General features: G+C 49.2%; 1 protein-coding gene across 2 annotated transcripts in view; it reads right to left on the reverse strand.

Annotated features, from left to right (window-relative positions):
- The window catches only part of LOC120808957 (ankyrin repeat and BTB/POZ domain-containing protein 2), a 39,610-nt gene extending 23,451 nt beyond the window's left edge, over positions 1-16,159 (reverse strand). The window contains exons 1-2 of one of the 2 annotated variants that reach the window (XM_040162340.2): positions 15,129-15,737; positions 13,988-15,022 (exon numbers count right to left, since the gene is read on the reverse strand). In XM_040162340.2, coding sequence (XP_040018274.2) covers positions 13,988-14,879 — 892 coding nt within the window. In that variant the 5' untranslated portion in view covers positions 14,880-15,022; positions 15,129-15,737. Of the gene's footprint in view, positions 1-13,987 lie in introns of both variants that reach the window. The other variant, XM_078082760.1, reaches the window with a different exon arrangement.
- Between the last annotated feature and the right edge of the window lie 516 nt (positions 16,160-16,675).

Consider the following 16,675-nt stretch of genomic DNA (forward strand, 5'->3'; position numbering starts at 1 on the left):
ATCGAACATTAATTGTTTAGAAACGCTGAATAGTAAAGCTCACAGATGTTTTTGACCAATTCATTCTGCTCCCCATCAGTTTCTCTTTCCTTGCATGATAAGTCCAGGTTAGTGACATCATGCAGGTTCCTAATTCCAGCTTGCATTTGTTTCATACTTGCTTGTTAGTTCTGTCATTGACAAACTATCACCCTTCTAAATTTCCGCGAAGATAGAGACTGAAATAACGGCATAAGACACTTGTGTGTCTGTCGCACGCGGCGCTGATTCATTCCCACTTTTACACCCTCCGGGGCGACATCCATATAAGGCTCATTTGCTGATTAATTATTACACGGATTCTTTCTCAAAGTCTTCTTTTACCCACTAAATGAAGCATTTACACATTAGCTCAGATATTAATTAACACAAATTCAGAGCGCCGTGCCGGGCTGCTCACACCAGAGTGACTTCCACGATGCAACACGGGTACAGTTCAGTGAAAAAGCTTCTCACAACCCAACGAGTTTGACGCTTCAAAGAACTGTATCCAAATTCCCCCCCTCGTAAATCTGAAGCAGCTTTCTGCTGATTAACATTCCATGTCGGGCTCAGAAGAGAGCAAAATCATGACGCACAAGCGGGTGAGTCAAACGAGGGGAAAAAGGGCATGGGTTGGGGGGGGTGGAAGTATTGCAAGTGGGACTGCAGGTCCACTCCCTCGTTTGCTTCTTTCTCCTACTCGCACTTTCAAACTTAATCTCTGGACAGAGTGGAAAACGCTCCAGGAAGGGAAGAGGGAAAGTACGTGTGTGTCATACCATATGTTGGTGTCACTGCGTGGGCTACAAGGTGGGGCTGATCCTCGCATCGACTACGGGCCGGGCGTAGAATGAGCGCTCAGGGCCCAATAGCTTCACCGAAACTTCTAAGTACTCAATTAGGAGTAAAAGTCAAAACATACAAAAATGTACTTTACAAAAGCAGGAGCAGTGCTGTAGTCGGTCATATTATACTACTGAATGATTACTATCATCTCAATTGATACTATTGTGGCATTTTAATGTTGAAGTGGATCAACTCACTGTTTGTTGGATAGTTCTACAACATATTATATGCTTGTTGTCGAGTTGAACTTTGAGTAAATGCCACTTTCCATTAGTGGCTTCAGATAGCTTAAGTGAGTAAAACCTGCACAGTCAGCGCAACGAACGAGACGCTACATTTACGTCCGTACACCATTCTGGAGATCATTGTTGCATTAGCGCTCCTAGTACGATCCCACTCCACTAAAGCCTGCATTAAGAAAGAACAGCCATGCACACCAGATCCCATTACACCCGCCACCCGGACGAGATGGACAGAGAGGACGAGGGCGTCCGTTACTTCATGGGCATCCTGACTCTGCAGCATTTTACTGTGCCGAACACAGCAGAGCTTTGTTCAAATGGCCCGCGGCTCTATTGGCGGCAGTAATGAGTGGAGTTTCTCCCATTTACAGCTGCCCGACTCCACGGTTGTCGGGGGGCCTTTGTTGACAGCAACCGTCCTCCTCACTGGACGACGGAAGAGACGTGTTGTGTCTGATGTCTGTCTGTCTGGGTGGGCAGTGCGGCTCCCGCAATTAGTCATAAAAATCAATGCCACCGAGGGGCCGCGCGTGCGAGAGCGACACGCTGGCAGTAAATCAATGGACCACCCAAACGCAGACACACAGGAGGACGTTCTGATTAATGTGGCCAGTGCAGACACGCACACGAGGCATCAAATCACAAATCATGTGCCATGTGTCATTCAGATGACAGCGGAGCCTACAGAGCATCTCTACTATGTGTGTGTGTTAGGAACCACGGGGCGTGTCAGGGTGTCCACCTCTTTTAGCAGGAGGCAGTAAACTACCTTTAGGCAGACACATTCAACTGTCTGTACGACCAATCTGTCACCCAAAGGGGTTTACAGCTTACTGCTGACCCTTGACCCTTGACCCCTGACCACACCCCTCACTCACATTCACGCGGCCTCCTCAATGCCCACGAGCCGACGAGGTGGTCAGCGCCGTGGGACACAATAAAAGGTGGAACAAAGCCTCGCTGTGTCCACGTCATCGTTACACAAGTGAACACACATGAGTACTTCGCACTTAGAGACCCGCGGTGCAAGTGACCTGGGGGCGGAATGGTTTCTCGCTTTCTTCTTTCTAAATACGTTCACCTCTTCTCTATTCTCGTCTCAAAGATGCTGAAACTGATGACAATCTAAGGATAGAAAATCCCTCTTCACTCGGTTTAACTGCTCAAACCTCATTTAAACTACAGCGGTAAGGACGTTCGGCTGAGGGGAGCCGTCTAAAACGACCACTCTTTACGGTCCCTGTGGAAAAGACTATTGTTCTGGTGTCCTCTGGACTTTTTCTCACATTTGCGAGAGAGTTGGCCAACGGGCGATAAAGACTGGATTTAAAAAAAAGAAACACACAAGGACAAGGAAAACAAATAGACAAAGGGGAGAATAAACAACAGGCATTATTTGACATCCTGAGTCATCCTCACTGCAGTCTTGTCTTTCAAAGCAAACAGTCCCGCGACTCCAATACAAACAACTCGCGGTCAGACTGTTTGCTGCCTCCTCTCTGATGAGGGCACCTGCTCCCACATTCCTCTGCCCGAGCACAAATAAATGAGTGGGAGGTGTGTGTGTGTGTGTGTGTGTGTGTGTGTGTGTGTGTGTGTGCACACATACGTGCAATGGGTAGGATATGTTGCCGTGTGTGTTCCCAGCTGTTGCCTGTGCAGGTGCTGCAGGAAAGCCTGACTCAGGGCTCAGTCATTGAAACCCTCCCTGAGGTCATCGCTGCGACTTCAGCCAGGTTTAATGTGTCTGTGCACCGCCCACTGAACACGGGGGAGACATCACACAGACAGAGGGAGACTTCGTATTTCTTCTAACTCGTAAACCAGTGCACTTTAAACAGGCCGAGCGCTTTAATAAGTGTGATCAATATCAAAGTCAAAGCCATTTGCTTTAAAGTAGGAAACTGGGTGGTTCTCACGAGTGTGCATGTTAAAATCGCAGAAGACCCGGTCAATTCACTCCAACTGACGTTCCCACAACTCTTCCCAAACCACGATGGCTAAATAATAGCAGACAGACCTTGAGCCTTCGCAGCGCACAAACACACAGAAACTCACACCCTGGCAAGCTGGCTTAAGAACTTCAGGCTGGCCACCCCGTATATTACTAACCACGCCCTTCACACAAACTAATAAAAACCCAGCCTGGCAGGAAACAATGAATAAATCACCAGACCCTCACTCACACACACACACACAACGGGAGAAAGTTTCCAGATTGTTGTCCGGTCGACCCAGTCAGACCTGTGATATGTGCGGTCAGCGTCTAACCACCGTGGGTTATTGTTAGTGAATCATGACCAGAGGGGTGCTAGCCACATCCTGACCACACACACACACACACCGAAGCCCACAAACCCCTGTACCCTTCCGTGAGAGAGCAGACCGGCCCTTTAAAAAGGGAGCGGCGTGGGTGTGTGAGTGTTTTAGAGGAATGTTTGTGTGTACAAGAGCACTATTCCAGCACATGCTCACATAGCTCCTGTGCAAACAGCCGACCGACTGATAAAACCTGTCCTCATTCTCCTTTTCCCCACGTCCAAGTGCGACGATGGCGACGGGGTACGTGTGCGGCCCCCGACGATCCTCCTCGACTACCCCACCCCACCCTTCGTTCCATCTGCGGCAGGTTTTCACTCGTTAGAATCCCTCTTCTGTGCCTCACGTGTCTGACTTGTATTTCTTCTGCCTCTTACTTTGCCCACCTGGGAAACCCCCATCACCACGAAGGGCCAGACAGACAGAAGGGGGAGGCGGGGGGCTTGTGGGATATTTAATTCAACTGTTGAGAGACGGGGGGGGGGGTTCAACTATCAAAAGCCTTAGGCTAGGGAACACACACACACACACACACACACACACACACACACACACACACACACACACACACACACACACACACACACACACACACACACACACACACACACACACACACACACACACACACACACACACACACGTTCCGTACCGTGGGACAACTCCCATTCTCCAATATCGCCTGTGAAGTCTCAGGAGGGTTTGCAAAAACGCCATGGCGATAATTATCTCCATTTACCTTTCGTCTCTTGAGAGAAACATGGGAAGAAAATAACATACAGCGTAATCTAGATGGGAAGGAGCTGGGGAGAACTTGTGTTAAGAAGCAATTCTGCATGAAGACGTAGGTGCTATTAAAAGAAGCAAATAGAAAAAAGAAAAAAAAGACCGCCTTCAACCATCCTTCCAACGAGTGTTCGAACCAGAACCTGTCTTTTAGTTACAGGTTCCCAGGAGCCCGACTTCAACAGGGAGGAATCTGGCTGACCCTCGGCCCCAAGCAGAACTGGCAAGGTGCACAGAGAGAAGGCCGCTGAGGAAGGTCCAAGAGGAGGAGACAAAGGGAAGGCCGGCTTTTCTCCCGCCAGAAAACAACAGAGAGGCACAGAGCGTCAGATGGAGAAGCTCGCATGCAGAAATGCACAAGCCCAGGCATGAATAGCACTTGACCTCACAGCGCAGGCCGGCTAGTCGCTAACCTCACCGCTCACCAGCTACTAACACGAGTCGGTCAGAAGGTAATTGCAGCCTTCGGAGCAGAAGTGCACCCGAGCCAAGAACCACAAGGCAGTTTCATCTGCTGCTCCCTTTGTTTGTTTTTTTGTGCCTCTGTGCCTCTTCTGCTTGGCACTTCTCGTCTAGGCCAGGTGGATCAGATTTAGAGTCTCAATCTCCACTTGTTGATGACCGAGGCTGCTCTCTGCTGCAGATGCTGAGTGAAGGATGTTTAGGAGGGAGACGGGGAGACGGGGGGGGGGGGTGCAGCTCTTGGGAGGTTTCCACGGGGTCAAGACAAGCAGAGGGGGTCTCCACTTAAGTTTGTAGCACAGCTCTCCATCCAGACATGATGAATGTCAGGAATCCCCGAAGCAGATCTCCCTCAGACGTCCCAATGAGGTCAACAAGCACCAGTGGTCACACCTGCACACAGAGGGAACAGCCCCACCACATGCTGATAGTGGAAACCCTTTCCTTCTCTGTCTGCCTGTTTTCTCACTTATCAGTGTATGCGAGCGTCGTCCTGCGCGTAATCTTTGTCTGTTCAGACGCCGGGATGGAGCCACGGCGTTATCAGAGCCACGGAGACGCAGCCAGGCATCTCCTCCCCGTGCTTTCACGTGTGGGATTGCCCCGCTGTTAACTTCCCTGAGAGTCCCATTGTCCCCCCCCCCAACCCCAACATCACCTTCGGAGCCCGTCTGCGGAGCCTCATGTCAGCGCGGTCGAATAAAACAACTTTGTCGACACATTCGCACGAAGCCACCTCTGTGAGGGAAAAGGCTCTACAATCCAGCTGGTGCTCGGCTGGCCGGCTTGGGTGGGTGTTACAGTATGTATTTATGACTTGCTGACCCTCGGGCCGCCCCACCACCACCTCCTCACACACTTTAAACTCCCGACACATCTGCTCCCTTTAACCCTGTCGAGCAGACACACACGCCCCTTCCTAACACCTGACTGGAGGGCTGAAAGACTCCTTCTGGCGAGTCGGAGGTGTTCCCCAGCAAAAGCAGACCTCTAACTAAAGACAAAGCATGGAATTGTGAAGAGCATGCCTAATGGCTTAAAGGTGTGTTGACCTCTCCGGCTCCACCACCTCCCTTCTTTTTCTTTACCTCTGCCACAGTCGATGCATGGCTGGGTCTTTATAATAATTTTTGCTACAATGAGGCTGCTTTTGACGTCTTTATAGCTCCTTTTAACAGAAGCACCATAAGGCCAGAGACATATATGCAGTTTATATACAGTGTGTGGACTGTGTAGGAGAGAATGCTGGTTCATCAAAAGGCTAAATTGGTCACACTTGGATCTATGGGCCACGCCGGCTGAACAAATGTTGAATCCTGACATGTTCAATGGTCCCATCGGGTTAACAAAGAGAACAGAACCCGGTTGGATGAGCGGATGATCATGTTGGCATTTTTAGGAGCCGTATTTTGCTCCTTGGAGGTGAAGAAGAAGGGAGAGCATTGAGGGGGCGCTTTGACTCGGGCTTAAGCCATGGTCTCTTTAAGGGCTGCCTGACTGAACGACTTCCTATACAACCTCCGCCCCAGTGCAAAGACAGAGACACGCTAGCAGCACAAAGACAAAAGACACACAGCAGATTTAGGTCCAACCACTGAAAAACCCAGATCATGTAGATGAGCATCATCTTCACACGGACTTAGCTGTTTGACACGCGTTGGACCAACAACGATTCCACCCTCAAACAATGCATCCTTTCATCGGGGTGAAATTCCACCACCCTATCTTCTCCCTCCACCCCTCCAACGCTCAATAGCCCGATTATCCCAACGTCGGCGGGGAAACTTGGCCACCATTGCCGGCGTGTATTATGTCCAGTATCATCTCTGACAGCGGCAGTGTTACACTCAAATGCAGCGTTCAACACGCACTGCCATGGACATGTGGCCACACGTGCACAGGGTGCACCCCGCTGAATGTGTGACCCACAACGGGGGGAGCATACCCAAAGAGACACATCCTGTGCAGCCACACAGTAACTCAAACAAAGTGTCGGGTTCGGCGTTTTCCTGTCGCGGCGCTCAAGCCCCACGCGCTTTCCTCAGCCACGCAGACACAACATGGTCCCACGCCCAAAACAGACGCCTTAGCGTTTCAAAAAAGGAGACCCGTATAGACGCGGTGACTACGTGCGATACGGAGCCTCTTGCATCCGATGGTCACCAGATGGTAGCTGTCCTGGCTCTGTCTGCACCGCCTCCCTCCCCCCGTTGTTTTTGTTTTTCACATGTGCATTCAGGCCACGTGCTTTTGTGGCTTTTCCTAAAATAACACATCTTCTGTTGGCTCACAAGAGATGTGAATTGTTTGTAAGAAGGCCACACGTGGTGCGTGCGCGGTGCAGATCTTATCAACAGAGAGAGACCCAAGGATCGTGGCCGAGGGCGTCCTGTCTTGACGGAGTCAGTTTCCCTGTGCCCACATGTGTTCTCCAGATGGCTGCGCTCTAAATGTGCCCCTTCCCTCCACTAACCACGAAGGGAATTCCAGGCAGCATTACTGTACATGGTTTTGGGCTTAATAGGCTGTGGCTTTTTTTTTTTTTTTTTTAAATCACCACGTTCATCAGGCCGACCTTGACCCAGCAGGTGATGTTTTGAGGAGAAGGCACTGGCTGCAGAAGGTCTTAGAAAATAAAATTTGAGGTGAAGCCTTATTTGGGCTGTAGCAAGCGGGAAGAGGCCCGAGTAAGGTACGGGGAAATAAGATGAACAGAACAATGTTGGGGCCGGTGCCTGAAACCGCAATCAATGTGGATTGAGAAGCATCTCAAACAATAAAAAAAAAAAAACTAGCAGTAGTAGAGTCTGCCGTATGATGGAAAATAAATGCCCAGGTTTAAAGAAGCACAACAGGAGAAACTCTGGTAGTGAAACATCTAGATCGGGGTTTTTAAGGACGCGGAGGACAGGCAGACGCATCCTGTGATGTGGTTAAAAAGGAGAATTTAAACACGCTGCCGACTCGATTCGCAAACAAACGCATTCCAGTGTCTGACAGAGGGGGACAAGACAACTGAAAGGGGGGGGACAAGTCATAGCCCCCCCGGCAATAAAACGGAGGCGTAATGCATTAATTCCTGTCACCGGAAGGCCAATGGAACTTTTCAAGGAAGTGAAGAAAGAGGAGAGACAACCCCTCCCGTCCTCGTGCCTTCGCTCTGAAGAGAGCTACGTGAAACACGACCGGACACCTCGAGTCTCCGCTGTGAGCGCATGCCTCGGTTCACCGTCACTCAGACCCTCCATCAACCCTGCGCACAGCAGAGGCAAAATTATATATATATATATATATATATATATATATATATATATACGCATGCAGTCCCTCTCAGGAGCACAGATACCATCAGTGTCAGAGAAAAACATGCAAAAGAAATAGCAAAGGTGGTGGCGGCCTACTTATGTCCGAAAGGCCACATGTCACACATAAGGACACAAACCTTGGTGGTCACTTTGCCTCCTGAAGCCGGCCCACTCACAAACGTATCTTCTCCCCCCCCTTCAGAATATTGGCCAGCTTTTTAGGGTGTTAGCAAAACTGTTTCCAATATAAGCTGTGAACTTTTACTTGAGGCCCAGAATTATGGTCCAGGTTTAAATGTGTTACTACAAATATTCCTATTGAAGGCCCGAACAGAGTGTCTCTGTCCACTGAAAAATGTTTGCTTACTCCACCCTCTACACCCTCACCACCTAGGAAGTAATGCAAGTTAAACGGAAGAGCCCCTGTGAGTGTGTGTGCACGCGCCAGGGGCAACTTCAATTTGTCTTGCATGTCAATCAAAATACCTGCAAGTCTCCTTGTGTGCATGCAACTGATGTCTGTCCGTACATTACGGGTGAAAATAAAGGTGACCGGAGGAGGAGAGCGCCATGTGTACAACAGTGCGTCTACAGATCAGGCGAGTTTGCTTTTCCAGTGAGGTTCATCTGAGCTCTGCCATTCAGGCTCCACACACACTGCGGCTCAGAGTCCACTGGACAAAGAGTTCACTGACATGTCACGTCACAAAAAGGTCCCTCTCTCAGCCCGTATACAGGAACAACAGTTTAGAGATGATGCTCTGCTTTGACCAACCTGGCTACATAGATCACCACCACAGAGGGTATGTGGGATGGCAGCTTCATCTCTCCGGGGCTCCGTCCAGCAAAGTCAGCGTGAACTCAACAGGTTTCACCAGAGAACACAGCAAGGGGTTATTATCTCCGATCCCCGGTCCAACCAATCTGTTTCCACTCGAAGCAAACACTCCCTGAACACCCTTCTTTGCTCGCTCGGTCTCTACTCACCCCCTCCTGCAGTCTGCAGTGCACATCTGATCTGCTTGTGTGCGATTTAAATATTACAACCAAATCGCCACTAAAAATGTTTCTGTATCGACTACAAGAACCGGCTTCAATTACGCCGGAGCACACCGGTAGAGGAGCCGATGCGTGTCAGCTAATGCCGATTAGCAATTAGAAATGGAATGGTTGGCATTGATTCTCCAAGGGAAGGGAGCTGGAGGAGCAAACTGCGGATTTGCGGTTTGACAGCGACCCAGAGGCTTTGCTCACTGTGAGCTCTGTGCGAATGTTTAAGAAGCAAGGCGGAGCGCATCGGCAGGGCCACAGAAAGCAAATCATTATACCGAAACGGGAGTACAGTGCGTCTTTCTCTTTGCGATGGGACTGCGCTCCACCACTCAGACGAGTAATCGGTGAGAAATCACAGATGCACCTCTTTAAATATTGTGTTTACCAGAGATCATACGGTTCTTGTAGCATGAAAAAGTAATATACAAAAGAAATCTTAGCTTACTTAGAGCCAAGCAACTGTTTGTTGACTAGCAGGGTGCAGTCCATTTCTTTTCTAACTATAAGCTGAATAAATACTTTATTACACCATTTCTATCTCAAATGACTGAGTCAGAGGGAGGTGTGTCTGGAAGATGGATAGTCTTTTAGCTGCAATGACAGATTTCTTACAGGAACTGGTTTATGTCTCAGGTTGGTACTGAACTACTGCTTAACATAGTAGCTTATTATGCACAATCCGCATTAAGGCGTATTTTGTAATGAGCAACTGCACTTTGTCCAGTCCAACGGATTGTTCTTATGGAATTCATTTCTTTACAAAACTATGTTTTCTTTCTTGCTTCATTCTTACTCATGACATTGAAGCAAACAACATTAACGAAGGTTCGGTGGGATTTTCACTCATTTTATGGAAAAGGTCAGAGTGACCTGAGCTTCCCGTGCAGAATATCAATCAGTGGGATAAAAAAAGAAATACGAGCTGCAGGCGCCAAATGTCATGTGAAGGAAAGCCTTATTATTTCTCAATTATTATGCCCCAATCCTCACTCTAAGCCTACATTGTTTTCCCCCCGATTTCCACCATAACACAGTAACCAGAGACTACGTACATGTGGCATCTAAATCTCACTGACAGCTCACATATCCTCTATGAGTGAGCGACTGCTTGAAGGATTCCAACAGTCGACTGGATTTGCTGACGGCATGGCATGTATTTATAAAATAACATTTAAAAAAAAACTTGCTCACACCGGTATGGCTACCACTGACCTTTGACCCTCAGTTTTATAATGACCGACTCCCAACACAGGTGCATGTGGCAAGAGATGACGTGATGCCCAGCGGTGCCTTTAAACCAAACCGCTGCTTGCGTCCAGGCGAAGAGTCCAACCGGTCCTCCTGCTGCCCTCATTAGGTTCTCCGGCTGCAGCCCCAGAGCGACGTGCAGGACACATTGCTTGAAGGACCGTAGCCAGGAATCTGCAGCAACACGTGGGACACACTGGCTGCACATTTTCCACCATTCAAATGGCCGAAAGAGGCTAAAGAGCATCATCTTTCTCTGCTTCCTCCCAATCAGTTCTTTACTGTAAACCGTTTTAAGAAGCATGACTCATGCTGTTGTAATGCAGTAGGAGACGCAGAGATAATGACTAAAGTTTCAAATAAAAGAGAGAAGAGCGAGAGGAGACAGGCTAAACCCAGGGGAGTAACCCTTCTGGGTTATTTGACTTTTATTGTTATTCATTTTACAAACTAAACTAACAGTGTCAAAAAGGATGTGAAACCAACGTGAGCTTCCTGAATCAATGTCATCGGTTTTGTTATGGCATGATGTATAATTTGCGGTGTCATATCTGCAATAACATTACTCATGTTTGTTCATCTGAATTAGTCTACACCCACACAAGTATATTTAGGGAGCCGTGGACGAGCACATTGATACAGATGTGCACACCAGCGCTCAGAGGGGTCAGTGTTTTCACAGCTGGGACCAGACAAGGAGCCTGCGCAGACACAGACATGGACAATCTGCGTGTGTGTGTGTGTGTTCCCGCACAAGACACTCACACACACACACACACAAAATAAATTGGGGTGATTTGAGACGGATTAACCCGTATTACACTAGAGCCATCACTTATAACCCTATACACGCTCTGACCTTCTAATGGCGCTCACTTGGCTAACAGACAATTCGTATTAATTCGACACCTTTCGGACAAATATAAATCTATCGAACCAGAATATTAATGTCTTCCAAAACGGTATTTTACTCCCTTCCCGATTCCAGATGTGGAGCAAGGAGTGTATTTTCAGAGTGCTGGTTTCCCCATCTGTGTGACCGCAGCACTGGGCTGCTCTCCCTGCCCACTGTTCCCACGCCTCTTTCTGGGCTAAATACATATTTAGGGAAATTCTGCACAGCAAATCATGTGTCCTGCTCCCTCAGAGCAGCCGGTTTTACTACTTTTATAGAGCTGGGGCACAGCGACTCAACTTTGCTTCTTTTTTTTAATGCTATACCAAAATCCAAGTTTATTCATGCAGGTAAATGCTGCTGAGCGCGAATGCTCTCTTGCACATAGTCGTTGCATCCGATTCATCCAGTAGTACAGATTCCACCCCAGAGCAGCACTTTGCAACCACAACGATGTTGAGAGTTAAAGTCACTAGTTTGCATATCTAACATATCTTCATTTACTGCATTAACGGCTAACTGAGGAAACAAAAACAAACACGTCACAAAAACTCCAAAAGAAGGAGCCGATTCCGTCAGCCAGCCAGAGTTCAACAGAAACCAGTCGTAAAGAGCAATCACTTCCTCGCCACGTTCACCGTCCATTAGTAAAGCTACTACTCTTTTATTTTTAATGCCCCACAGCACTATCAATACAATTTATACCAGGAAGCTTGTGCCATTTCCTTGTGAGCAGAAATGAATGACAAATGGATTCGTCGGTATAGTGGCACTATGTAGTGAGTTCAACCAGAGATGTGGAGCCATTTGAACACATACAAAGCAGACTAAATGGGTTTTTATGGTGTGTGTGTGTGTGTGTGTGTGTGTGTGTGTACACGGAATGTGTGCACGAGTAATGAATAAGATCCTGGCACATCACAACCGGGTTCCTTTAATGCACTCCCTGTGGACCAGAAGAAATAAACAGATAAAGATGAAGTGGACGTGAACACAATTGCAAAAAAAGAAAAGGGGGAGAGAGAGAGAGAGAGAGAGAGAGAGAGAGAAAGGGGGAAGGAGGAGAGGAGGGCGTTTTCAGCACTGTTATTGGAGCCGGAGAAGTCATTTTGACTTAAAGAGTTCCAGATGTGGGCAAGCCCCTGAGAAAGAAAGCGAGTCAGAGTGAAATCCAGGAGGAGGATTTATCAGACTGTACCCTTCCACATGATCAGTAGTCTACCGTCCCGCCCCCATCTGGTTTGAGAGCGGGATAAGCAGATATTTACTTTTGGCTGTTGTGGCTTGGTGGGGGGAGTGGAAGGGGGGGGGGGCTACATCAGCAGAAAAGTCTGTGAAAAGTCAGGTTTAGGGTGTGGGGTGTCAGGTGGTCTGGGTATGTGGCCTGCACAGCCCGCTTCTTGGCCTATTAAAAGCTAAGGTGGTCAGAATAAGAGTCATTATTACACACACACACACACTTTCAAAACAAAAGATTTCATTTTGCAATGAAATGGCTCTACCTCAAGCACCTGGCCATATAATGGTCAGGTCCGACGCACCGGACTCCATTGTCGTTGCCCCTTGCGGGCTTAACCGGAATGCACATTGTGAAGAAACCAGTGCAGGCTGCACATTGACATGAAATGTATGGAACCAGTGAATGTGTGTGCCTGCGCATGCTGCCTGCCTTCTTTCATGGTGAATTCACCTCAAACCTTTAGAAAAGTTGGCATTAAGCCCTTTTCCTTCACACACAGCCTAATGCTTGCTCAGAAAGGGGCCCCGCATGACATGTCATCAACAGGGATGCTGGGGCCCTGACATAATAGCCACCCCTCTCTCTGTGTGTGTGTATAAGGATGTTTATGCCCAGCTTCCACAGCTTTTGTTTTCAGTTCCTCTGTGTTGGGATAAGCTGCACGATCACACAACAAACGGCTATTGTGCTGAAGTGAAGAGCTCTGCTTTGGGGAGCTGGTAGCGAGCCACAAAACAAAGGCTGGTTACAATGTCCCTACACAAGCTCATGAATCAACTCAACACTGGGCTGCCAAAAGCAGCCACCGAATGGGTCTTCTGGGCCTTAACGAAGAGGGAAAGTAGAGCGAGCTGATAGAAGGAGGGATGTGAGGGTGGAGGAGGAGGAGGAGGAGGAGCAGGATGTGCTGCTGGAGCTGGAAGAGAGGAGGAAGAGACGGAAGATATGTGGGGATGGCGGGTGGAAGAAGGGGGGGATTTGTCCAACGGGGAGGAGCGCGTGCGGGGCTGAGGAAATGGAAGAAGGGGAGGATTTGAAAGGAGTGCAGCCAAAACACAGCAGGAGGATGAGAGGGGGGGGTCAGCATAAACAGAGAGCTGTGTCAACATACAAGACTCCTGCCTGCGCCATGAGACGCTCTGCTCCCCGAATTGCAGCCTTAGAACAAGAGGGACACGTGTGGGCTCAACGGCAGGAATGGTGGATTGATGTTGTGACAATTGAAGTTGAAGGTTTAACTAAACAAAAAAAACTAATTTCAGCCATGGTTGGAAACTAAACACCTTCATTGTTTGTATCTGATGCCCCTGTTGTGTGTTTTCCTATTCTGACAAGTCAAATTAGCGACAGATCCGTCAAACGCTCAGGCACAAAGCTGCTTATTGTGTCCAGCAGCAGGCCACATTTCACCTTTTCCACGCGGTGAGGGAGTGGAAAGTGGTGGCAATGGAAGGAGTGTGTGAGGGAAGAAAAAGTAAATTGACATCCATCACAACACACAGCAAAACTCACGCAATTAACTGGACACTGAGCTTCCTGTGCACCGAAAAGAAAAGAGAAATATATTTACCATTGGCGTTCTTCCCACAGATCAGGTGCTCGTAGTGCTGCAGGACGCCCCAAAGTTCCGCGTCATTGTTCACCACCCCCTCCAGGGCCTCCGCGCTCACCGGGGCCCCTGCCAGCCACGACTCCGGGCCCGAATGACCCTTCTCGGCCATCAGCACCCGGGCTCCTATCTCCTCCACCAGCGCCTCCATGCACGCGGTCAGGCATATGGCCGCGTACTCGTGGATGCGCACGGAGATGCGGGTGTCCACCATCCACCGGAAGAAGCGTCCCACGGAGAAGGCGAGGCCGCAGCGGGAGGACTTGCCCTTCCTCAGCAGCTCCCCGGCGCTCATGCTGTACATGGAGATGGCCTTGACCGTGGCGGACACGCACTGGTCCGCCAGGGACCAGCTGAGCACCAGCCGCATGGCGCTCTGCACCTCGAAGCGCGTGCAGCGGCAGTGCATGACGCTGAGCCGCTGCGCCTCGCGGGAGACGCGGATGAGGGCCCGGCGGAGGAGAGCCGACAGCCGCCGCGCGGCCTCCGGGGAGAAGGCCGCCGCGTGGCCGCCTTTGACGCCCCATCCGCCGGCCACTTTGCGCAGTATCCTGGCCACCTCCTCGTCCATCCAGGGGAACTCCTCCAACTCGGGCAGGCGGTGGCACTTGGAGAAGATGTCCTCCGGGTCCTCCGGGAGGACCGTGTTGACCGTGTCCCAGCTGTTGTTCCTGCTGTTCATGGAGCCGGAGTAGTACCACCAGTTGCCCCGGTGAGGGGCGGTCATGAAGGCCTGGGAGTTGGACTTGGAGGAGGACAAGCTGAGGGATTTGCAGGAGTCCCCCGCTCCATAGCCAGAGTCCAGCGTCAGGTCCTCCAGGGTCTTCATGTGGAAATTGCTCAAACCGGCCATAACTGTGAAAGTATTTCTGCAGGTGGGGGGGGGGGGGGGGGGGTGTTGGAGGAAGCGGGTTACCTGAAGTAAGTCAAGCAGCAGCCGAAACTCCCCGCGGAGCTGGACGAACTGGTTACGCAGCGGGACACTCGGCAGACATGCTGCGAAGCAGAGTTCAGACAAAAAGATATTTCGAGCAAAATGTCTCTTTCAAAAAACACCGTATAGTGTCGTTGTCGGAGGGAATTAGAGCGGCACCCGTCTCACCTGTGCACGCGGACAGCGCAGGGATTTAACCAAACTTTCTTCCGCAAGTCCGTTAAAACACGATTACGTGTCGCCTCGTTCTGTGACGACCGGAGCTCGTGAGTTAAAAAAAAAATGTGTGTGTCCCTCTTCCCTCCTTTTTTTCAGCCGCTCAGCAAACATATAAAAAGCTTTTAGTTTCTGTAGGCAAAGGTTGAAAAGCCCGAGACTACCGCTCCTCTCTCCCGTCCCGGGTGCTCGGTCAGAACAGCGTCCCGCCGGAGACGCTCGGTTACAGATGTGAGTGGGGGCGGGGCCTGTGCTGAATGACAACGCGGAAGCAGCCGGCGCACCAATCAAGAGGGGGCCGACTTCTGCAGGCAGCCAATCAATACCCGATCTAAATCTTTCCTCAATTTGGGGGACTTAAGTAAACGTTGTTTGGCTTGAGAACAAGAGTCACACAAATTCCCTCAACAGACGTGCCTGTAGGCGCTTGACATGACACGACACATTAAATCCACATTAGTTATGATATGGAGGGATGGATATGGACATGGATTTGTCTGGTTGGTTAGCACACCGTACAGTCTCATGTTAACTCTTGGAGACGTGGCCTGCTGCCTGCACGTGAGGGTAATCTCCCACCTGCAGTATAAAACAGAAATGAAATCCTTAAAGTCTGTTGCAATAACGTAAGGGGTGGAGTAGTGTTGACTTATAGATTATTTTTGGTTTCAAGGAACTCAACTAAGAAACAATTTGTTTTGGCTCACATGCTTTGTACCCAGTCCTTTACTTTGTGTTCACTCAGTACCAATTTGGCAGAAGTAAGGACCTAAAAGTGTCAGACTCTCGCTTTTAAAAACAAACCAAGAGCCAAACCTCTTACGAAACTTACGTTTTCAACCCTGTTTGCTGTTTCTGGTAAGCTGCCGTAACACGCTTGAGAGGAAAATAAAGCAAACGTGTTGAAAAAGTACGATGACTCCCTGCATGTCATCACTCCACACTCGCACAGACAGGTAGGGCGTGCCTCCACTGGGACAGAGTCCAACATTATTCCATAATCAGTTTACAGCCCCAACCTGCATGCCAGTGAGACTGCAACACATTGTGAAAGTAACTGTAATTCATGTTTTCTTGAACATACACAGACCCCCGATGTTAGACGACATGGTGCATGTTCTTGGAAAAAGAGATCTACATCGTAGACCATATGAATCACTCAGTCAGGGAAACCGAGTAGGGAGTCAACCTTTCATTCCAGTTAGTCAAAAGCTTTTCTAAATGAGATCAGGGGGTGTCAACAACTAAGTCTGCAGATAATTCCATTTGATGCAGAAAACATTGGAGCTCTGCTGGAGTTCAACATATTAAGTTACACAATGTTGGATTTTCTCTCCGCATTGGTCTCAAAACAAGATGAATGTGATATTACATCAATGTGACTCGTAACTGGATGATGTCAGCCGCAGAGGAACAACAGTGAGGGTCGCAGAATGTTTTGGAAACAATGTTATGTTAACTTTGCATTTGCAGCTAGTGATAAAAGTCTACCAGGGTCC

Source organism: Gasterosteus aculeatus, chromosome X (assembly GCF_964276395.1).
Source record: "Gasterosteus aculeatus chromosome X, fGasAcu3.hap1.1, whole genome shotgun sequence".
Taxonomy (NCBI): domain Eukaryota; kingdom Metazoa; phylum Chordata; class Actinopteri; order Perciformes; family Gasterosteidae; genus Gasterosteus; species Gasterosteus aculeatus.